Source organism: Ursus americanus, chromosome 19 (assembly GCF_024610735.1).
Source record: "Ursus americanus isolate L20-20 chromosome 19, mUrsAme1.1.p, whole genome shotgun sequence".
Taxonomy (NCBI): domain Eukaryota; kingdom Metazoa; phylum Chordata; class Mammalia; order Carnivora; family Ursidae; genus Ursus; species Ursus americanus.
In genome coordinates this window covers 16584713-16609266 of record NC_142145.1, presented here as the reverse complement: position 1 = coordinate 16609266, position 24554 = coordinate 16584713, and the positions used below count along the sequence as shown (strand labels likewise).

General features: G+C 48.5%; 1 protein-coding gene and 1 long non-coding RNA gene across 10 annotated transcripts in view; one reads left to right on the top strand and one right to left on the bottom strand.

Moving 5' to 3' along the window:
- The window catches only part of NEDD4L (NEDD4 like E3 ubiquitin protein ligase), a 333206-nt gene extending 328170 nt beyond the window's left edge, over positions 1–5036 (top strand). For all 9 annotated transcript variants that reach the window (XM_087869779.1, XM_045790183.2, XM_045790181.2 and 6 more), the window contains one exon: positions 60–5036. In XM_087869779.1, coding sequence (XP_087725905.1) covers positions 60–162 — 103 coding nt within the window. In that variant the 3' untranslated portion in view covers positions 163–5036. The remainder of the gene's footprint in view (positions 1–59) is intronic.
- On the bottom strand, positions 4682–23400 carry LOC123787423 (uncharacterized). The gene is made up of 5 exons (XR_006778213.2): positions 23151–23400; positions 10201–10422; positions 7822–7932; positions 5753–5908; positions 4682–5665 (listed from the first exon to the last, which is right to left on the bottom strand). It is a non-coding gene; the product is annotated as an uncharacterized LOC123787423 (long non-coding RNA).
- Between the last annotated feature and the right edge of the window lie 1154 nt (positions 23401–24554).

Sequence of the window (24554 nt, the reverse complement as noted above, 5' to 3'; positions counted from 1 at the left end):
TGTCGGGTCGCAGGGTAACAAGGATGGCCTTTGACCTATACTTTCTGTTACTTCTGCAGCTTCAATCGCCTTGACTTACCTCCATATGAAACCTTTGAAGATTTACGAGAGAAGCTTCTCATGGCTGTGGAAAACGCTCAAGGATTTGAGGGGGTGGATTAAGCGCGGCCCCCGGCCTCGGGGTGGTGGTTCGTCTAGCAAGTCCTGCTTGCACTTTTGCATTTGCCTAACAACAGACTTTGCCGACACCCGGCGGAAGAGCAGCCGCGGGCGTGGCTCCTTTAGCTGAGCCTTCTCGAGCCTTCGCCCGTGACTTGCCCAGGTTCAGAAGTGGGAGCCCGGTCCCAGGTCGCGTTCCTGCATTTTCCACCACGAATTATCAACTGGTTGACGTGTACACTAATTACATTTCAGGAGGACTTAATTCTATTTATGTTGTGCCTCTGTAGGCAAAGCCCTTAATAAATATTTTACATACTTTATAATGACAATGAATGGAATTAATCACTCTACAGTATAGTATTACAACTCATGTTTACTTTTTAAAATGATTTAGACCGATTTTCAGATTTTATTTCATTACAATTAAAGATGTCTCGTGTACTTGGAAAAGTGAGCATATTTTTTTTGTATTTTTGAATTTCATACCAGGTTTAATGTCAGTGACATTTTTTATTTTTGAAGTACTTTGAGCGCCCCCCCCAATCCCTACTTTATTAGAATTGGAGGACTGATTTTTGTCCTAAAACCTCCTACCAACAAGTACTTTGAGAGCATTTAAAATATAACATTAGGCATAATGATAATTTTCTCCATACTCAGAATGCAAACGAACTGGATATTACATTCTTTTTGTACAAATTCAGCATACTCGCTACAGGCTGAGAGAACTGTAACATAGCATGACAAATTCGGTGTTGACTTGAAGGAATCCCACCATTACCCCTTAGAAGTAATTACGTGTGCCAGAACGCCTTTGAGACAGGGTTGGACTAGCCTTTCTCAGAAGAGAAATTACCCCTCCCTGACGCTGTACAGTCCTTCTCTTCTCACCTTTTCTTCTTTGCTGTTCGTCGTAGAGACATTCGAATGAACCGTGGCACCGCTTGATTTGAAACTGTGGAAACCAGACATCTGTTTCGTGTCTACTTGTACGCGTTGGCTAATGGTCGCTAAATAACCAATTTTTGTTCTCACTGCACCAGTTCGGAAGGCACTTTATGTATCCATGGAGGTCATACCTGGTTCTGTTGATGTTTGGGTTGGTTTGTTTTGTTTTGTTTTTACCATAGACATTCAGTGTGACGGTTATTTCTTCTCCCTGCGCGCATCTTTCCGGTGCAGTGTCGATCCGTTGTGACCTGGCTGCTGGTGTATAACACCTGGCTGTCAAGCTGAGCCCGCACACCTGTCCTCAGCCGTTGTTCTGTGGTTTCTCCGCAACCACCCAGATTCATGGAATGCACGCTGAATCTAACCGGGTCTCGTCACCTCGGACATGGCGCATGCTTTGACACTGTGTCCTGCCTGAGTGCTGTCTGTTCTGTGCTGGACTAAAACACGGTCCGTGGGGCCGTTCAGCTGGCCGTGGCGGGGGTGGAGGGTTCCGCACGCTTGGATTCTGTGCCGCTTGTATGAGTGTTAGTCGCAGAATTCCGTGGTGTTTTGAGAGCAGCATGGGAGTTCAGCAGCCCTGCTGTCCTTTTAACCTGTGTTGTCCTAAACCCTGTCGTGACAGTCAGGGAGCTCTAGAGATTTGATCTCTTGTCAGTCATGGATAAGGCAGAAAATCCTGGTTCCGGGGCCTCCCCATTTGTTATGTAAGAAAGACCTTTTGGTGTAAGAAATTCATTGTTACCCAGCTCTGGTTGGCTTGTGAAAAACCCTGAATGTTCGTGGTTATAAACGAGCTGTCTTAAGAGGTGCAGAGATCAGAGGTGTTTGAGAGAAGGAGCATTCCTATAGAGCTGAGGATTGGCTCCCTTTTCCTGTTGATTTAAAAATCTCCAATAGTGATCAGAGAACTTAGATGTTGTGTGATCAGAAGAAAACCACCTTGCTCATTATTTTTCTCTATTCGTGGGATTTTTTTCCCCCTGCAGTCAATATATTAACAAACGTCTCATGGAAAAACCCCCTTCGTGTAACCCTGCCTGGCCCAGAGGGCTTTCTTTCTAGGACTCATGCCAAAGCCAGGGCTTGGATGGATTCTGTGAGTGATCATGTCATCAGAGAGGAGAAAGGCCGCAATTCTAATTGAAGAACTGGGATTCTGTCATTTTACAGACTGTATAGTTACAAAATCAGAATATTCAGTGTAAATGCAAATTAGGCAGTGTTAAAAATATTTATATGAAAGAAAAATTCGAGGTCATTTCCGCGCCAGGAACAGATAGGAATTGTCTAACTATACCCCTTTGAATACTTGAAAGACTGTAATTGTGACGGGCCAGTCAGTTCATCTGCCGCTGAATGCCGGACTCAGTGACGGCTGGATAGCGCTCGGTTTGGGGTTTGTTTCTGTTTTGTTTGGCTTTTGATCCATGTGAGATTCCCTCATCTCAACAATTCTCAGTGTTTCACTCTTTGTCTAGAATAGTCCTAGATCTTGTTTTGTCTAAATGCTGACACCCACTCTCCGATGTCTTCAGGACAGAGTCCGGGTGGCGATTAGCAGCAGGCTGCTGGTCCTTCCCGTCAGCAGACCCCGGGGAGGGGGGCAGGACGGGCTGCCTCTTCTAGTTACCCTTCCCTCTGGCACTTCTCCCAAGTCCAGGGGTTCTGCGCCCTCTGTTCCCTTAGAAATTACCCAGATCTGGCTTTTTTTTAGTTCCCTGAAGAAGGTACAGTTACTATGGGTCATTTTGCCCCGAGGTTAGAAGCTAGTTCCAGAGTTCACAGCTGCCTGTGGACATGAGTTACCACGCCTGCCTGGAGGTCCTGGGTGTTTCTGTCCCTGTCCCTTGTTGGACTGCAGGCGAATTTGGAAAGTCTGGATTAGCCTCAGATGGTGTGCTGCTTTTCTGCTGACTGCCTCTGGAACAGGAAACCATGAGGCATTTGTCTGCTTTAAAGTCGTATTCAGCTTTGAAACATTTTCCGTTATGTACTTCTCTATAGCCAGTCCTGTCTGTACCAAATCACAAGAATGTAAGATGCTTCTTTCAGTTTTGTTTACAAGGCCCTTTGGTCGAACATCAGATTTTCCCCGTGGTCAGATGGCAAATGCTCTAAAGCGACTGACATGGGTTATTCCACCCACATAACGGTGCAGTGACAGATTCTGAGAAATGGTTGGCAAAATATTTGAACCACTTTCTGCATCTCACATTGTTAAATAGACAACATGCACCGTGGCTGTGTGGTCTTGCCAGATCCAGACTGGCTCTCTTGAAAGCCAAGTTCGTATGCAGCAAATGACTAATTGTTCCAACAGTTAACTTGAGTCTAGCATTTTCCTGAGTCTTGTATCTCACCTCTGAACTTTTAAAAAATCTATAGAGAGCATGGGTTAATCAGTTCTCTAGTGCCCTCCCCGCTGTGCTAGCCACTCTCTTTCTTTTCCTCTTTGCTCTGCACCCCCCTTATTGACGGGGAGAGGAGGGCACTACTGTCTGGTATCATTTCCTGCCTTGTCAGTAGGGGGCGCTGCTGCGTAGGGTGCCTGCCTGGTAGGATGCCTGCCTGGTCCGCTCCCTTCCTGGCCCCCAGGAAATCCAGCACTACCTCTTGTCTCCTTCAGGCTTTGGGGTACATCCTGAGAAATCATGTCAAAACTGCCAATTTCGGGTCTAAGATGCGTTTTTAAAAATCCTTATGAACTCCACTTTGTACTTTAGATTTTAAAACTGGGAAGACAATGTGATAATACTTTGGACCACTTTTTAATTTGTCTAAGCCTTAATGAACAGTGTATATACACTCGCATACGCACACCCCCACCCCTAGAGTGTTTTCAGTGTCAGAAACAATGCTGTAGCAGTAGGACGTGAGCTTGTGTAATGTTTTATTTCAGAAAAGGATAGCTTTCTGTCTGTATGAAGTTTTCCAAGAAAACCTTGTCATTAGACATCTATCCTTGGTGAAAGGTGTTGTGCGCAGAGCAATGCATGTTTAAAATGCATGTCTTCTTGTTCATTGGGCTTGTGTTTCTAAGGAGTCTCAGTAGAAATCTAACAGCATTGGCTACAAATCTCTCTGTACTGCATCTCAGCCTCGCATCAGAGCATTGAAAGCCTTTCTGATGACCGTAACCCCGTGTCCGCAGACATCTGTGTTCTATATACGCCAGTTCGCCCTTTCACTCAGACTGATCTCACCTAGATTGTCACGGTTTCCGTCGTGTTAACTTTGCGTAACTTTGTTTTCCTTTACTACTACTTATGTGAGATGTATATACACATATACGTACATATGCTGTCCAAATATATATGTATATATTTGTATAGCATTTTTACACCTTTCTCGAGTAATCTGGTTTCGAAAGGGAGTGAGAGCTTAATTCTTCTACAGTTTCCTCCAAGCTGTGTCCTGAGATTTCTGACCCTCAGAGCCCGAGAGGGACCCCAGGAAAATGATGCTAATATGCTGTCATTCCATAATTCAGGATCTTTTACCAAATGAAACATGAAAAAAAAAAAACAGTGACTTTTGAGGTGAAAAGAGTTTCAAGCATTCCAAATGAATTCTCAATGTTTCGTAACTTTTTATTATAAACCCCACCCCCTAATAATACAAAGCCAAGTACTATTTGATACGGTGATTACAAACCAAACTGCTTTGAAATTTTTTAAAGACAACTTCCGGATAACGCTCCTTTTCACAATCAGAATGGCTTTAAAACATGGTTGAATTTGATACAGGAAAAGTTTTGTTTAGGAACAAATCCTTTTTTGCTTTTCATTTTTCTTGAGAGATCTAAAGAGAAATTGTAGATTGTTTTCCTGACAGCAAAAGAGTAATGTGACAAAATGAAGTCGTTGTAAAGAAGTGATACAACTTGTCAAATATTTAATAAAGAATTATGGAAGCTGGAATGTTTTCTACATCGAGTATTATGTGTTGTCTGATTTCAAGCTTCTCCGTTAATGCATTGTCTTAATTGCTTTGGGGGTTTAAATGCTGCCGATGTAGGGAGCTCATTGCCTTAATAGCCCTCAGAGCCCCACACCTTTAAGACGTCACTGAAGTCTGCCCAAAACACAAGGCTCACTCTGGGCTGCACATCTGTTCTTAGCCATCTGTCATCTTGTTGTTCAGCTTGGGAATTAATGACTTTACATAACACTTGCATAATTCACAGGAGTCTATCCCTAGAAAGGCTGACTTCACCTCTGGTTTTTAACCCACCAGCCCTCAATTTAATGTGAGTTAAAGAGTCAGCCATGAAGCCCAAAGAGGTTCTCAGAAGAACGATGCTGTCCAAATCCTCACGTCAATTCCCTGTTACAACTGTAGCCCCTCAAAAGTGTTTCCTCTTTAGTACGAAGCCTCCTCTTAATGGCCTTAACCTGTCCCCTCAGGGACGGCCAGGAGGTGACATCCCAGCAGGGCATAATGGAGTCCTTCTGCAGTCAGCGACAGGTGGCGTCTTGCTGGGAAGGTGGTGTGAGCAGCGTCCGAGGTGCCGGTGGGTAGCGCGGCTCCGAACTTGCATATGTTCCTTCTGGGGGGAAAAACGAGTGGTGGCGTGAGTAGGGGAGTAAACGATCCTGGGTCAGGTGCACGCTTGCTGGGTGACTAAGCTCCTAACCTGCTCTGCAGTCCGTGAGCGTCCTGAGCACCTCGGTCGGGTCAAGGCCCCAGTCACAGCGGTGGCGCCCAGCGTGGGTGACCCCGTTTCTCGTTCCCATGCTTTGCTTCTGAGGAACCTCGGGCAGATCACAAAAGCCACCGGCAGATCCCTCACCTAGGAGAGAACCCTTCTTGAAAAGGACAGTAAGTTCCCAGAGAACTCAGGCTGAGGACCCTCCATGGGTCTTTATAGGACTTCAGTTGGGCAGGAAAACAAGTTGACGGTGAGTTTTTCCTAAGACCCAGGACAGACTCCTTCATGAGCAGATTGCAGGACGTTGTCATGACCTGGGGGGCGCCCACGGGTGGGGACTGAGAGTCGCCCCTTGTCGGAACAGGATACAGAGCGGCCAAGAGCAGGGCTTGGAGCCAGTGGGGTGCGAAGGGAGGGCACTGGTGTTCTCCCAAAGCTCTTTGCTGGCCTCACCACACCCCAGTGCTCCGGGAAGCTTTTCCCTAAGAGAATAGCTGACTTGCAGACAAGTAGGCCTGGAAGGTGTGTAGGGCAGTGCGTGCAGCAAGCACGTGGCCAAGACAAACACAAAGCCCTGAAGATCGTGATGCGTGAGAGGCACGGCCCTCCGGGATTAGAGGCAAAGGCTGCTTTGGGGCAGTTCCTGAGCCATACCCTGCCGTGGGCGCTGTACACAGGCTTCCCAGAATCGGGAAGTTTGCCATTTTCAGGCCTCCTTGGCCTGGTCCAGACTGAATAACCACACAGGCTAAAGGTAGAAGCTCTGAATCGTCTTGACTTTGCTCTGGATAAGTAAAGAGCAGCTTTGAGAAGCTTTAAGAATGGACAAAGATTGCTCGCCTCTTGGCAGAGCCTAATAATGCCATTTTCCTTAGGACTGGATGGTCAGCTTTGAGTCCCAAAGCAAGCCTTTTTGTTTTTTTCCCCTCCAACGTTTTGTTTCGAAAACATTCAGAAAAGTTGAAAGAACTGTGGAGTAAACACCAGGACCCCCACCCCCTAGTTCTGCCGTTACATTTTACTCTGCTTGTGTTACCCTGTTCTTCTCTAGCGATCCTTTAAGCCGTTGTAAATTATTGGAGCATTGCAAAGTAAATTGCAGGCATGCTGTTCTTCCCCCAAATACTTTAGCATGCCTAACATTAACTAGATTTTATCGTTTAGATTTTTTTTTCTTTTGAGGTCTTAAATAAAAATTCAGCTGGGTAAATTTGGAGATGTAATTGACTTTACCAAATGATTCATGAATCAGACAGCATCCAATCTAGCAAAGAGAAAGGAGCTTCAAGGAACAGTACAAAATGGAAGGTTTTTAAAGGCAGAGAGGGGTGGGGGAAAAGACGTTATTGACAAAGAATGCATTGTGACAGGCAAGCCACCCTCCTAAAGGGAAGGGGTCTATCAGTGAATTGCCTACTAGAGCTGACCGGGAAGTTCCAGGTTAGCTGGTTAAAAGGTCACATTCCTGGGAGCAGGGGGAGGGGAGAGACTGCAGTTAGGTATTCTTGGTTTGCTTAGCATAAGTGACACCATTTTGGACCCGCTTGTCGCCTTTTTAACGGAGGTAAATTCACATACAAAGAAGTAAATCTTAAGTGTACGTTCACCGAGTTTTGACAAATGCGTGCACCTGTGTAACCCAAATTCTCATTGCCCCAGAAAGTTCTTTTGTGTCTGCTCCTGGCCAGTCTCCACTCTGGTGCCCTTCCACCCCCACCCCCACCCCCCGCCAGCAACCGCTGTTCTGAATTTTTTTTGCACCATAGATTAGTTTTGCCTGTTCTTGGATTTCACAGAAATGAAACCGTGAGATTTGTTACAGTGACTTTTTAAATTCTAGCTGGTAGTCTACACTGCCCTGGAGCCATGAAACCCATTAAGTCAATGAATAGGAAGCCACAGGTCATCACGAATGAAAAAGATGATCGTTTAATACCCAAATAGTATCCCCCATTTCATAAATAACATGAAAATCTCCACTTTCCATATACACACAATCACCTTGTAGGATGTTCAAGCCTATTGTTTACATGCAACGATCATCTCAAACTTACAGGTTGAAATCCAGGCACGTTTTGCTGTAGTCGGTCACCAGTGCCTCAAGATGGGAGAGGGTGGCCTGGATCGCTCCCCAGCTCCCGGGCCCCCTTCTTCATGGATGTGTCCTGAGAGGGAAGAAGGCAAGAGCGTATCAGGGCAAGTTGGCTCAGTATGATAAAGGTTTATTCCTCATGGCCTGTGTAGGTTAGAGGTGACACTCTGCTCCAGGAGCCCCTCGGGAACTCAGGCACCCTCCCTCACTGGTGCACCATCCCATGGGGCAGGGTCCTCTGCAGCCCACGGGCAGAGGCTGAAGGGAGCGTGTGGAGAACGGTGGGTCGGCCAGCTCTGGAGGGGGAATATCCCTACTGCCCACCTCGCCTTGGCCACACGTCACTCACGTGGCCTTACCTGACTGCAAAGGAGGCTGGGAGACCCCTGGTGGTGCCCAGATGCAAGGGGAAGGAGTTTGGGCACATGAAGTCACACTCTGCCCTAGTGTCTCTCCAGCCACCAGCATCCCTTACAGAGGAATGTCCCCATGGGATGGCGGCCGCCTGCCCTTTGCCAAGCTTCTGGAGTCCTCAGTTCACTCGCTTAGGATCTTACTACTGGTACTTCCCAGGAATCTCCAGACCAGCCTCAGGAGGCCGGTATCAGCAGGCCCAAGCTGCATGTGAGGGAGACAGACTGAGAGGCTGAGAGGCTTCCAGAGCGGTGATCTGAGCCCAGCCCGTCTGGCCGCAACCCCTGCTCTCTCCCGCCCCTCCGCCACCCCTCCACCAACCTCCTCTCCGAGGGAAGAGCCGGTACACTCGGTTACACTCAGATGTGACAGATCAGACCAAATGCATGGCCCCTTCCAGAAGTATTTTCATTTTAATGGGTTCCAAAGGAGATGCTCAGCTTAAACCCAAAGGAATAAAGACTGAAATGATGGCATTTAGGCCTCACCGAACTGAATGGAGGAGGGTTTTTGAGGGCAGGGGCTCTGCTTCAGGACATAGAATTCATTGTGTATAAGGGACACCACCCGTGAAAAGCCAGCCTGGGCTCAGGAGCAGCCCCCACCCCAGGCACTCAAAGGAAGCCACACCGCTTCTCCGCCTGCCACAGGACAGAGCTCTCTCCACCCTCAGAAGCAAGGGCGTATTTTCCAGATACCTTCCAGGGCAACACAACAGAGTCAAAGGGCCAGAGAGGACCAGAGACTGAGGGCTGGTGTCTCTGCTCCCAAGAAGTATCCAGCGGAGCACGAGGATGTCGCTATATATTTTTTAAAGAGTTTCTGTTCCGTAAAGGATTTTAGGTATTAACATATAACATATTTAATATTGCTTGTGGCAGAAAGTTTGGGTTTGGGATTGGTCTTTTGAGAACTAGTTACTTAGCTCTCTTACAAATTCTCAGGGCTCCTCTGCCAGAAGGGTCTTCCCACTCCTACCCCCCCGATCCCACCCCCTCTTGCCTTCTCTGTGGTCTATATTGACTTAGAAGATCCTTGCTTGTTCATCAGTTGAGATTATCAGGGGGACATGCCCTCCCCAATGTAATGAGTGTTTAAACAAAGTCAGGCCTTTGAACCCTGGACTCCAGTTAAAGAGTAACAGGCTGGCGACTAGATCAATGAGAGACAAATATTAGCTGAGGCTGGAGAGCCACAGCGTTGGGAAATAGCCACTGCTGGTGACATGGAGAGAGCAGTGGTCATACCCACGTTGAGGGGCTGGGAAGCCCAGGGACCTTGGGCCAGTCGTTTTCTTGCTCTACGCGTTGAACACTGAAGCCACCCAGCCTTAAGTCAGCTTCCAGAACTCCCTTTAGTCAGGACACCTGCGGGATCCTCCTAAAGGGTGCGTCCTCTTTATTCGTCTCCCCTTCCCGGCCAACCCGCACTGCTCTTAGGCTGCCTCCAGCAAAGCTCCGAGCGGCTCACTCTGCTACATGCGGAATTTCCATCAGTTCCCATTGTACTCCTGCCTGGCACTGAGGCCATGTGGGGTGTTTGGGCAATAGGACAGCAGGTCTCTGGGTGGCCACTTCTAGCCCTTCCCCAGTCTTCATCCTCCCCTCGTTGGGAGGTGTTCAATGCTACAACCCTTGCTTCTTTCTTGAAATGCTCTTTGGTTTCCATGACATTTCACCTTCCTGATTGTTCTCTCCCTCTCTGACTACTCCTAGTTTTTCTCCTCCCCTAAATGATGTTCCCCCATAATTTGCTCTTGGTTCTCTTTTTCTCCCCCCACCACCCCATCCACCTTCTCTTCCTCCTCCTCTTCTTGGGGTTTAAAGTCATCACCTCTGTGCGTGCAATTACCAAATCTACCCCTTCCCCCTCCCAGAGCCCTCCACTCTCCTATCCAAAATCTCGACACATCCCGATCTAAACTCACACTTCTCTCAAACTTCTTCTCCCTTCTTCTACATTTCTGGGAACTGTACTCTGGTTTCTTCCAGGCATCCACATTGGAGCTTCATCTTTGCTCTTCCGTATGGCTTTGCTCCTCCGTATGGCTTTGCTCCCCAAGTCCGAAGAGGGACAAAGTTCAGTTTTCCATTCATTCATTCAGCAAACATGCACTGAGCAGCTGCCATGTACCACATACTTGTAGTGCCTAAGAATACAGCAATTACAAATGAAACAGCAAAAATCCTTTCCACGAGGAAATATCTATTCTAATGTAGGCAAACAAATAGGAAACATATACATAAATAAAATGTATGATACATTCAATGTTGATGAAGCCACGAATGGAAAGCAAGCAGGGGAAGGCTTAAGGTAGCGTAGAAGGGTCCAAATCTAGACGGGGTGGGTCAAAGTGAAGACCTCATGGGGCTGAGAGAGTGAGCCGTGTGGCCACTTGGGGAAGCACACTTGCAGATGCAGGAACAGAAACACGAAGGCTCTAAGCGGGATTAGGGGAATAAGGTCGAGGCCCTTTTGAATAGGCTAACATGAGACACCTGATAGACGTCCATGTGAAGAGGTCGAGTAGCAAGTCGAACATGGAAGTTCAGGGAGAGGTCCAGCCCGGAGATATCAATAAGTGCCGTCAGCATGTCAATGCAATTTACAGCTCCGAGACTGAAAAGGAGGGGCTCAGGATTGGAAGATGAGACCATCAGGATTGGAGTGGCCCAGAGAGCTGGGGGGAAAACCGGGAGCCAGTGGGGTCCCAGAAACAGGGAGAGGAGAGCTTATCTGTGAAGGTGGGGAGACCATGCGTGTCGGTTACAGACCTTCCCGACTGTTCGACTTCGATGCAAACGCCTTATGCGTTCACTGGAAGCAGTGCTTGGCGGTTTGAATGCGAGTCCTGCCCGGAGCCAGTGACATGCGGTGGGACCCTCTCCCGTGACTCCGGGCGGGCGGCAGCGACCTGGGTCCCCGTCAGCCAGCGAGCATGAGGGTCAACGAGGGACCCACCGCCCCCCATCCGCGCCCACACGCGCTCTGTCCGTCCCTCTGTGCGGGAGTCAGCGCGGCGCAGGAGACATCGGCTCCTGACTGTCAACCAGGCTCTGCGAGCGAGGATTTTGCCCAAGGGCGGGCTCGGAGGTGTTCAGAGCACGGGTAAGGGAGGCCCGGCCAAGCTCCAATGGTCCATAGCTAGTGTAGTCAATGCATGTTGGACTTAATGCTAACCTCAACTCCTGCTGGGTTTCTCGGGATGTAACCCTGTCTCGGGATCTGTACTGTGCTGGGTCCGCAAGATGAGGACTGAGGCATGACCGCTGGAACTGGCGGTGAGGGCGACACTGGTGATCTCAGTAGAGGTGGGGGTGGACGGGGGGTGCTCAGGGAGAAGGGGGAGGGGCGGAGGACAGCAGGAACACCCTGACCAGCTCAGGATCTGCACCCTCACCTCCCCTGACTAGCCTCGGAAACTCTGTCCCAGTCATGACAGTAACCTCCTGACTGGGCACACCCTTTCCTCCTCTCCCCGTTCCCAATCCAGTACACACACAGCCCAGCTTTACTCACCTCTGTCCCCAGCAGAAATCCCTCAATGGCTGCCAGTGCCCACCCAGCGGTGACGTTCTCAACTCCTTAGCCAAGCACTCCAAGCCATGGTCGGGTTCAGACTCACCTCCCCTTCCTGCCCCTATAGTCACCTTCCATAGACCAGCTCCCACACACCCCTTGCTTTCCTCCCTTCTTCCTTTGTTCACCCTGTTCTCTCTACTAGAAGCGACCTTCCCACCCATCCAACTCTACTGAAAATTCTGAGGCCAGCTCGGATGTCACCTCACCAACAAAGCCCTTCCTGGTGCCCCCAGCTCATGAAGTTCCACCCCTCCCCTGAACGTGAAGTGTTTGGCCCTCCCTGACTCCTGAGTTTGTCTACTGGTCCCCTTCCTTCACACCCCACAACCCACCTGATGGCACAGCGCCTTATAGTGCGCCCCATACCCTAGAGGCTCCAGAAAGCTGGCCTAAAAGGAACTGGACAGGGGTCTGGGGAATGGGGTGAAGCTGCTGGTTACAGTGAGCTTGGACGTTGTCTGCGGAATACAGTGTCAAGAATCCTCACCCTTTCCTGCCTCTGTCCACTCCTGAATAATAGCCACACATTGGCCAGCCTGGCGAGCGCCTTCCACCTCATGACCCTGAAGAGGGACCCAGTTGTCTGTAAAAAAGGCATTTGGGGTCTCTGGCAAAAGAACAAGAGAGGAAACCAGGAGTCAGCAAAAGACACTGAAACCCGAAAATGGTCTGCTAAGTAAGAGAGTCACACAGCCTCGGCGCGAGCGTTCTGGTGCCTTCCAGCACTCCTCGTTGTCTCAGACGCTCGCCAATGAGCAATGCAAGTGTTGCCTTTTCGCTCTGCTTCCCGTCCTTTCCGACGTGACCTTCAAGCCCCATGGTATAAGCCACACTTTAGTTCTCGAGAGCTGGCAGTCTCCTCGGAGGCCTGCAGGTGTCTCGGCCACACTCGGCTGTCCATGCAGAGGTGCCTGGCGAGTGACTTCCGGTGGCTGCTCAGCAGTGTCCCCTGGGTGCTGACCAAGCTCTGCTCGTGACCACAGGCAGTTTGGACCAACATGAGATTTGAGCTTGATTTATCTAGTAATTATCCATCTTTCTTGACTTAGAATGTAATTGTTCTCCCACCTTGTCACAATATATCCCCGGTGGGGTCTTTAACTCATGCACACTGGGAGCCAGCTCGCTCATAACTCTACCCAGGCCTCCACATCCTCTCCTCTCCTAAGAACTCGGTTGGGAGCTGCCATGGTGTCTTTCCCACTGTCCTGCCCTGGTCTTCTTGCCCTTATTGAGTCTGGATTGGGGAGGGCGGTCTGGTGGAGCTTCCTCTCCTCGATATTCTACAGATGGAGCTTGATCTTGGGCAAGGAGAAGGAAAAGAGAATCTCAAGAGTGAAGACTTTGACTCATCCCCCCAATCCTGGAAAGTTCTTTTATTAAAAGACAAGCCAGTGGCCCAGAAATGCTCCCTCTTTTTCAAAACCCTGCTCAAAGAAATGGAGCGTGGAAGAGTCTAGCTGTTCTCGAACACAGTCTACCCAGACCCTACTCATTCCAACTTGGGGACAGTCTACGCCGTTGCAGTCCTGGCCCCGAGGAGGAAGAAACACAGAGCCACGTGAAATTAGCTTTACAAACCCTTCCACAAATATCATGGAGTGGTGGGGAATGTCCCAGAGGCTAAGAAAGACAGGTACAGTTTCCCTATAAGAGAGCATTCATTCATTCCTTCATTCATTCAAGTAATACTAACTGATCATTATTTATACCAAACCTTTGCTCTTAAGATTTTGCATTCAGTGGCAAGGCAGAAGAGAAAGCCAATAGTCAGAGCAGAACGTGCTACAGACCCACAACCCGATACTTTTGGGAACAGCTTTATTTTGGAAGGCAGATTTTTTTTTTTTTTTTTTTTGTATTTTAGAAAAGCATGTGTTCTGTGCCCCCATGCACCATCAGCACTGCTGGTAGAGTCTGGGGCCGCATGCTGTCATCACACCCACTAATATTTCTACGGCCAAGCATTTGAATACCTACATCAAGTGGAATAAATAAAAACTATAAATAGCCTCATGTCAGTTCAGGTCCGGTTTTTGCCATCAAATGCCCCCAGTGAGATTGTTCTCTTCTTCTTTTTTTAAAATCTTATTTATTTATTTGCGTCATCTCTACACCCGGCGTGCGGCTCGAACTCACAACCCCGAGTTGAAGAGTCGCATGCTCTTCAGACTGAGCTAGCCAGGCGCCCCGAGATTGCTTTCACATTTATAAAAGCTGAATTTTGGAATGGCACAGAAGGGCTTGTGCCCCTGCCCAGAGATCTGTCAAAAAGTCAGGTAAGGAATTTTTCTTGGAGGAGATACTCTTTGAGCTGAAATTTAGAAGATCAGCTGGTCAAGAGGAAGAACTCGGCAGCACACACCGGACAGCCATCTACGAAGACTCAAGCAGGCCACAGGGCAACCAGGCCAGCCTTAGGGGAATCAGGGTCCTGCTGGCACAGCAGGGACTGGACAGTGCTGACCAAGCCAAGAACCTCTCACCCAAAGCCACCCAGAAAGTGCAGCCCTGGAGATTCCATTTCCACTCTTGCCCAGGGGATTCTTATTCGTGTTGGAGTTCGAGAACCACTGGTTTATTTGAAACACCCCATAAGCCAGGCAGGGTTCTAAGTTGCTTTAGAAAGAAGAACACAGCTAATCCTCCAAACGACCTTTCTAGGTAGGTGCATTATTATTCCCATTTTTCAGATGGAAAAAGGAAGGTAAGGAGAGGGTAAAGAAAATCTCATCCAAGGTCACAGAGCTTGTGAGAGACCAGCCAAGATGTCTGGCTCCAGCGTTTGGGCTTTAACTGGAAAGGAATACTGCCTCTGCATGGATTCAGGTATCTGTCCCAAGCTACAGCCTCTGTCCACCTGCCCCCACCGCAAAGCTGAGACTTTGGCTACGCGGAGTACTGAGGAAGCATCCCTGGGTGTGCAGATCATGCCCTGGTCCCCCGCCCTTGGGGACCGGACCATGCAGGGTGGGGCTAAGGGAAGGAGGGGAACATTGGTCTTTCACCCCTGGGGGCTGGCAGCCCCAGAGAGAAGCTGACCAGTTTGCGATCAGCCTTTTGGCCTTGGGGTTCAAAGCCCATGTTGCCCTGCTTTTTATCTGTGTTATTGATAATGTGTTTCTGTAGTTTGTTTGAGGAGATGGAGCCAGAAAGCTGGGAGAGGGAGTTGGAGCCAGCTGACTGGATGGTCAAGCCTGGTGAGCAGTTTGCCCTCCTCTTGTGTCAATTCCAAAAGGCAGGGTTTGGAAATAAAGTCAACAGAGAGCTTTTCTTCATCCGCACATAAACAGCCGTTCACCAGTGTTTAGAGAGAGTTGGGCAATGCTGAAGGGAGCTGGGTCAAGAGAAAAGTCAACTTTGACTTTTAAGTCTCTGAAGCCGGCTTTGGTTTCCATGTTTCTACCAGCACACCTACAGCTCACATCAAAAAAGAAATGCTCTCAGCTTCTGTGTTCTCTCCCCATCCCCATCCACCCACCATGGAATTACCATGGACATCAGAGAATGTTCTGGAACACTCTGCCTTCTCCCCTTGCACTGGGTGTCTGTCATCACTGCACAAACCGTCACCAAGCAACCTCTTTTTGATGGCCCCAGAGTTCTTGTTCAAGGACAACTGCTCTCTAGCTTAAGCCAATTCAGAGCTGACTGGAATCACACATGTAGCAATAAAAGTGGCCAAATGCCATGGGTAGGCATAGCAACCATCTACTCAGAGAATTTTTAAAATAGAGAAGGAACATTAGAAATTATTTGCTCCAAACCCCTTGCTTTGTAGATGAAGAAACTAAGAGTTCGGGCAGGAGGTGGGGGGGGCTTCTTGCCCAAAGTACCCAGTTAGCAAATGGTGCCAATAAACCAGAGCCCACTCACCCAAACCCCAGCTGGTTGGACTTTTCCCACCACACTCTTTGGCCTCTTTTGGTCCTCAAAGATTTCCAGTTCACATTCTCAGCCATCCATTCAGCCTTTTATGTATTCTTTCCAGAGCATTTTCTGTGTGCCAAGTGGTGGGCTAGAACCTGGGGACGAACCCATAACAAGATTTATCCCTTCCTTCGAGGTGCTCCCATAAGAACTCTTCATGGTTTCTCCTTCCTTCTTCCCCCTTCCCTTCAGAAATGGCGCTGGATGTGGTGTCACGCCTAATGAGTCTCTGGGGCTGAGGTCCAGACGTTGGTAGTTTAAAAATCTACCCGGGTTAATCAAGCTTGAGGGCACAGCTTTGAGGAAGTCTCGGACCCCGATTCTACTGGATTGGGCTCCTCGGAGCCTTTCTCCTCCTGCAGAGGGGGAAGAGCGAGGGTGACCGAGCATTACCACACCGTCGCTCTCCCTCACCTGTTACCTGTGCAAAAAAGAGGCCAACACAGCCTCCCAGCAAAAGCCTCTGGGGTCTGAGGGCACTAAATAAATAATAAAATTTTAAAAATTAAAAAAAATAATAATAAAATTAAATTAAACTACATTAAATTAAACAAACTGCCATAGGCAGCTCGAAAGGAAAAGAAACAAACGAGCTAGAAAGGTGGCTGGAGTTTGGAACGTGCAGAGTAGATTCTGCAGGGCCAGTTCTCAGCACTTGCTTTTTCCTTAAAGGGAGCTGAGCCACAGTTCTGTTGAATTGATTTGGTAAGCGTGTGATGTGGTGTCAGAAAGCACCAGGCAGCTTCCTGTAAAATCGCTGAGAGGGTTCACGAGAGTCAAAAGTATGAAATAAATTAGCGAAGGAACGGGGTTCTGGTAAGATCCTTGCTCTCCCCCTGAATGCAATCTGTCACTCCAAATGACTCACTCACTGCCAAGAAAGACTAAAAATATTCAAGCGTGACATTTGCATCTATTAAATAGTCGTTCTGTCGCACATCGTTAGAAATTGGGTTTTCGGCGGGTTCCTGGGAAGTGTCTGCCTCTGCGGCTGGGTGTTTGTGGCTTCAAAGTGAACTCCAGCGTGGGAGACGCTCAGATGGGCTCGGTGGGCCTCAGCTCCAAGGCGAGGCCTCCGCTGGTTCGTTAGCAGCATCTGCAAGGTTCAAGTATTTTTACAATCGTTGGAAGGGTGCCTGGTGTTGCCCTTCGCCTGACCCGAAGGAGGAACGAGTGCCAGATGACCAGGTGTCCCGCAGTCTGAGCCAGGAGCGGAGCAGCTGTGTTCCGGGCTCTGAAAAGCAGCTGGCTTTTCTTTGCTTCTCCTTAAAGAGGCGTCAGGTTTTCTCCTAGGTGCTTAGGGCGGGCCAGGTTTTGCTGTGGCTTCTCGGATGGTGTCACCCAGGACAGATCAGTGAATTCAGAGCCCCTCATTCTGTAAATCACACCTATCGTGTATCTTACTCCTGTCTATTGCACGAGCAAAGACCGGGCCGTCTCGGACCATCCCCCTCTTCTATAAGAGCCGCCAGGCAACACGGGGCAGGGGGGCCAGAGCCCAACCTCAGAGGGAACCAACAGTTCGATTTCTGCCCCCAAAGACGCAGAGGAGGAGGAAGTCCTTAAAAGGATGAGAGCGAGAGAGTTGGAAGAAATGGCCCCTTGGGAGGACCCGGGACTCCACTGTTCCCAGCCCTCATAGACTAGCACAGACTGCCCCCCGCGTCCCACACTGAGACAGCCAAGTTCAGGCCACCAGCAAGGGGGAGCAGTCTGGCTCTGGGGGCACATAGCCTCCAAAAGAGTTTGAGTTCTGACAGGACAATGGCCTTTAAGAGGCAGCGGCTGTGTTTGGATTAAGAAAATTCTGGAGATGCACCCTGGAGAATTTACTTGCAGATTAACTCAAACCAGACACACGGCTCCAGATTGGGGCAGAGAGTTGCGTGGTAGTGTTGTCTGAACTTGCAACAGGTGAACGAAGGCATCCAGGGACCTAGTTAAACAAATTACAGTCCTCCCTTACAGCGGAATGCATGGCGGCTGGAAGCGGTCCAGCGAGCAGTCTCATGAGGTGTAAACATAACGTCCCCCCAAAATCACTGCTTGCAGCTGGCCGATATATCATCACCCTTTACCTTCCCTTAAGGCCAACTTGGGCAGATTTTGTAAATTTCCTTATTGAAATATGCCCAGTCCCCTATAAAACTCCAACCACTTTAATAATTCACAACATTCTGTTACTCAGCCAAAGAGAGTCGAGTCTCTCTGTGCACTGATATAAAGTGATCTCGAGAATACACTGTGAAATAAAATTAAAAAAAAATTTAAAAAGTAGATATTATGGCCCCGATTTACATTTAAAAGGTGCCTATATATACATAATGTGTCTATACAAGAAACCGCTAACAATGGCTATCTTGGGGACGGGGTGGGGGGTCCCATTTTCACTGAAGCCTCCATGAATGGTTCGAAGCAGGCACCCAGTTAGAGGTAAGCACCTCCCCTGAGCTGGGAAAGGAGAGAGAAGACCAGATTAAATGGGCCTTTGCAACCATTTAGTGGAAGTAGCAAAGAACGAAAGAGCAAGGAGATGGACAGCACCAACGTGGGGTATAGCAGAGAAAGGGGCACGGGTGCCCGCCACGGAAAGCCACATATTACCGTGTCCTAAACAAAGTTGCTAGCCGTGCAGCACTGGCTTCTAGGGGACAGGGTCCAGTGAAAGGTGCTCGTGAGTTCGTATCCTTAAAACCAGAGGAAAAGAAACAAGAGCCAACGGAAGAGGGGAGAAGCAGAGGAACGCTTGTATCTAGAACTTCTGGCACAGATTTCACTCTCATGCTCACGTACAAGTCCTTGGCCATAGGCGCTGCCTCGTTCGAACATCACAGCCACTGTTCTCACAGTAGATAAGGACACTGGGGTCAGGGAGCTGCCGTGGTCATGTCACACAGCCAGTACGTGGCAGAGCCGGGGACCTTATTCAGTTGTTTTTTTCTAATTCTGAGTGTGACTCTTTTCCACACACATTTGTGGAAGTCACGTGGCCTGCAGGGAATCGTGAGCCACTGGATACCACGTAAATACACAGTAACCCCCACCCCATGCCCTCTCTCCATCTATCCTCTCAACTGCCGCATGCTGCCTTCTAGAATTCCAAATTTGAGCCATGTCGATATAATATCAACTCCTAAGAAGTGTCAGAAATCTTACCACATTTGCTCTCTGATCCTTTTTCATTCTGTTTTACTGCTGGAACTATGATCAGTTCGTCCATTTTGACGTGCAAATGGATGAGTGGGTCATACTCTCAGCCAACATACTGGAACTTAGCCAGGAGCCTTTGGAGACGAAGACGTGGCTGTCTCTACCACTCCCCACACCCCAGGCACCCCTTGTCCTTCTCATGGCAACCTCCCTGAGCAGCGTCTCAGGTGTCCCGCCGGACAAATAAAGACATAGCTTACTCTTTTCCCTGTTTCTACTGGAATGGAAATAGGTTATACACACAACTGAGTATTCTGGGTTTTTTACTTAATAAAACTTTGAGAGTGTTCTAAGAGTTCGGGGTTTTTGGTTTGTTTTTTAAATAGGCTCCACGCCCAGTGTGGAGCCCAACCCAGGGCCCAAGCTCATGACCCTGAGGTCAAGACCTGAGTCAAGTTCAAAACTCAGAAGATTAACCGAGCCACCCAGGCACCCCGTGTCCTAAGAGTTTTTAAAGAACCAAAAGAACCATAGATCTTTGAGATTGATTCACAGGTTTGTTTAAAAAATAAAAAACAAACAACACATTTCCCATTAGTTTAATGGCTCCAGAATATTTCTATGAATATACCTTATGTTATTTGACCAGTTCCTTGCTAATAGATATTTGGTGTGTTTTTAATCGTTTGCTCTATGAGAAGTACTGCAATTTTGCACTGATCTGTAGGAGAAATTCCCAAAAGTGGAATTGTGTGTCAGAAGATAGGGTCATTTGCAATTCCGATCATTTCCTTTGCAGTCTGTGCTGCTCCATCGCTCCATCCGCGGCTGCCCGTTCCCCACAGCCTCGCAGCACTGTACAGCTAATAGATTTCTGCAGTGGACAAGAGGCAAGAGGGTCACCAGCATGGGATGGTTCGGCTCTGCGTGGGGTCCCATGGCAGCTTCTGGTGCCTGAAGAGAAGGTGAAAGGCACTGGGGGTTGCCCAGGAGAAAAAGTCTGGCCGCCCCAAGAGACAGCAGACGCTCCGAGACCAGCTCTACCCGCCTCTCAGTCCCGCCAGGGCAAAGCCAGCAGAGGCTCCGTAGTCCACAATCATGTTGAGGTTGGTGCCAAGATACGTTTGCATCGTGTTGAGGAAAGTGAAGTCCAAGCATGTGAAGGAATCACAAACGCTCAAAGGCGATAGCCCGGGTTTGCTGATCTTCGTGCACAGGGGGCTTCTTGACTGTCTGGCGTACAGCACGCGAGGGACCAGGAATAATTAGGTCTCTCTCTGCCGGCAGGAGTCTGATTTCTCCAAAAAGATTGTGAGGTCCGAGAGAGGAGGCCTCCATCTTTGCCTACTCCCCCCCCCATCCACTACACCCTGCAAAGGTGGTTTGATGACTTGAAGTCTGCAGTAACGACCTCTGATCCCTGCCTTCTGGTCAACAAACACAGGCTTCTCTTTAGCTTTCCAAAGACAAGGCTGGCTGCTACCCTCGTTCAGTGTCAGGCAATTTTCTGGCCATGTTCGCACTACTTCTTTGGGACTTAGATACCAGTGTGAAATGTCAAGGGCTAAAACTGACCCCTTACCTGCATGATGCTGTTTGTCTCTCCTGAGGGACAGGCAGACACAGGGCCTGTCTTCCCAGCGGGGAATGACCCAATGACAGACCATTGTCTGTAAACAGCTAAGGGATCCTGATGAATCTTGATCTTCTCTGTGACAAGTCCTCCCTGCCCAACCTGGCTAGACATATACAGCCATCCGTGTGACCAACGTTCAGGGGAGGAGAAGGGCAGCCAAGGAAGTAAGGACCAGAGGACGGGACGCTAAATATGCTTGCCACAGAGTAACTGTGAGAGCCCCGATACCAGAGCTTCAAGGGGATTATGTCAACCAGTCTCTGAGTGAGCGCTCCCGCTGAGAAAACGGAGGCTAGGCAGGTGGGGCGACTTGTCCCAAAGCAAAGTCTCCACCATCCAGAACTGATCTGGGATGCCTCACAGGGAGGCTTATCAATTCCACAGACATTGACCTTTCTGCCTTACAATGAACGGTTGAAACATTCTCTTTCACCTTAAAGCTTGCTATGACACCAACCCAATGGATGAATACAGGCACAGAAGATTTCTGGAAGGTCTGGACACATTTCTCGTTTCCCAATCAAGCCAAACTTGGTGGCACTCGGATGACCTATCCTTGGGTGTTCCCTTGGCAGACAGGTCCCCAGTGGGAGTTTGGTGAGGACCTTCCAGCATGATAACCGTTAACAACAAAATATACTTGAGTCATATTAACTGAGAAGAATACCCTTCAGGATGATTTCAGTTTTTTTAAAGGACATTGATAGTTTAAGTAAGAAAGCCCATGTACTACCCATCAGCTCTGCGTGAGGCTTCACCGCCTCACGCTCTCTCTCACCAGCCAGCTAGGTCCTAAATTCTTTGTCATTTAAAAAAAATATTTTGGAAAAAAAAAAATTAAAAAAAATATTTTGGCTTCTCTTTCTATTATTGGTAATTTTATCACTGGGCTTTCCCTGCTGTGCCAGTCAGGTTCAAATTCCAACGATTGGCTAATAGCCACCAAACAGTAGCGCCATTCCAGACCCGTAAGCGTTCCTTTGACGTTCTAATAGCATCACAGATGCAATTATCAGACATGTATCTTTAAATATATGAAAACAGAGTCCATCACCCAGGCACAGCCTATAAATCGATGTCAGACCCTACCTGGTTAATCTGTTGATGATCTTGCTTATTAACATATATACTCTGAATAATAAGCCTATGATTTTAGCAAAGGTTATCATTTGTCTTCCAATCAAGCTGTTTAAATGGCTTTCTGCAATCCGCCAAAATACTTCCCGAAATCCCACCAGCAGAAATTGAGTCCTTTGTGTTAATGTTTACCTGCTTTGAGGTTCCTCTTGCAACACGCACATCCCTGAGGAAGGCGTGGCAGGCATCATGTCCCCGAGTCCTAAACCTCAACCTGATTTCCACCCATACTGCTTATGTTCTACCTAACACCAGCTTTTCTCCAGTGTTCCAGTCACTAACCGCCTGTTGACTGGCCTCGATCTCCCAGCAGACTGTACATTTTTTGAGGACAGGGACTATGTCCGTTTCCTTCGGGAGTATCTGCAGGGCTCAGAATGGTGCCTTGCACACAGGAAGCTTGCAATCACTATTCACTGAGAGAAAAATGCATCTGCCTACTGATCCTTTTCCCGAGACTAATAGTTCTTAACTGTAAGGACCCCTTTAAAAAAATCCATAGAACCCCCCCCATAGTAACAGGTTAGACTTTCTCAAGATCTATTGGTTAAGAAAATGCATCGTGACCTAAGTTACGTTGAATTCAGTAAAACATTCAAATTTCTAGTTCATCAATCACAACAGCACCCACATTATGCAACGGCTTGTGTGCACATGGAGTTTCAGGCCTTTGCTGCCTCTCCTGTCTGCAGCCCAGAGGGGAGGAGGTACTGAGGGCAGGAGAGAACCTTCCAAAGCTGGGACCTCGGGTTCTCCTAATTCACAGTTTTGCCAAGAGAATGTCCTGTCTCTAAGGCTTGATGAAAAGTAAGAAAGAGGCTGGCAAGGTGGCTAACAATGTAGCCAGTATCTGCGATGGAAATCCGTGCCCCTTTTTCTAGTGGCTGGTCGCCATTACCGTCTAATGCCAACGTGGAAATAACCATGGTCTCTGTGTATCCCGACTCCTGGGAGCAGAGGGAGGCCAGGAGCGTGCATGGGAATGTGGGCTGCAGACCGATGTCTCAGAAAGTCTGCAGCTCCCACGACTGGTCTTCAGATCTGTGGATCTTTGGGTGCCCTCCCCATAATCAGCTTGCCAGGCAGCTTGGAATGGAAGGCATGCTAGCTGGTGCGGTCGTCTTGAGGCAGAGATCACAAGAGACACCCAGAAACTTTGTCCAACTCTGGCACCAGCTCTGTTGGTCCTGCCACAGGCACCTCATCCCTCAAGATGGCTCCGCCAGAGCCTCCAAACTTCCTCGTCTACCCTCCCCCAGACCCCTCTTCGCCCTACCTGCTAAGTGATCCTGTCTAGATAAAATTCACACCCTTCAGAATCTTTCCAGTGCTTAAAACAAAACCAAAAGCAAAACAGCAGAACAAAAGCTTCCCAGTGCTGTGGGGATCAAGATGAAACCCCACATTTGCCCCCAAGTGCCACAGGGTAGCACGTTGCCTACCTTGTGTCCTCGGTGTGTCCCTTTTCCCACTGGATTTGCTCCAACCACATGGGCTCAGCTTCCGGCCCCTGCCTCAGACATTCACACATGCTGTTCCCTGTCCCTGGGTTCTTTCCAGCCTCCGCTGGTGCCTAGACGATTCCTAGGCCTCCTTCAGTGCTCAGGCCAAACATGGCCTCCTGGAGGAAACTTGTCATGACCCCACTCCTAGGTCAGGCCCCCCGGGACCTGCCCCCTGACACCCCTGCCACTTACGCTGCAAACGCTCGGAGCCGTCTGCCTCCTTTTTGGAGCGAGTTAAAGCTCCCCTGACTCCCACTCTGACTGGCCCCCGGACGGCTAAGTGTCAAGGCCCCCGCTTCCCATTGGAGGTCACTTCTGCCGGTGCTTACAGCTGCACCGTGACCTCTACTAGCAAGCCCGCCGGCCTTCGTCTGTACAGAAATCCTAGTCCTTTGATGTCTCGCTGCATCTCTTCTCAGCTTTTGGACGAAGAGACCATGTCTTTCCGCACCCGTTGCCAGGTTCAGAGGCCTTGGAGCTCTGCTTCTGACCCTCCAAGCAATTAAAGAACAGCCAGGTAAAGCCCAAAATACAAAAGCCCCCCAGCCCACCTCCCAACCCCCAGCCCATTCCCCCCAGGCCACTGTCAGTTATGTTCTTTGTATCTCTCAAAAAAGAAAAGAAAAAGTAAACGATTACCACCAAAGAAATACATACAACAAATGCACATAAGTATTTATGCAGATCCTTCTTATTTGTACCAAATGTATTCTGATATATTTTGGGCTTGGGGGGCATGGCATTTGTCATCATCCCTACCCCAATTCCTGGTCCATTTCTGTTTCTGTTGAAATGTCTGCTCCCTATTGCATGATGTAGCTGTACGATCACAGGGCCGCGTCCTATAGCTCCGTTACTGACCCACCCACTCTACCAAAGGCAGTTCAGTTGCTTCAATGTTTTTGCTCTTACAGTGCTCTTACAGTATTTTCTGCTCGAAAATACGTATAGTATTTTTATATACATGTTTTAGTATCCTTTTGTGAATATGTCAATACAGTAAATTTGCATTCACAGAATTACTGGACGAAGAGGGATGTACTTCCAATTTTAACAGATATTATCAAATTATCCTTTAAAAAGTAGACCATGAACACTTCCGGCAACAATTGTTTGAGAGTGGCAGGTGTCCCAGAGCCTGACCAATACTGGATATTGACCAGCCTTTTCATATTTACGTGTCTGCTCACTGGGAATTGATATCTCATCTACGTTCTACTGTTATGAGTCAAGTTAACCATGTGTTCGTGTGCTTATTTTTCTGAAAACCCCACGTTCATGTCCTTTCCTGATTTTCATGTTGAATTAGTCAATCTTGATTGAGAGGAATGCTCTGTAAAC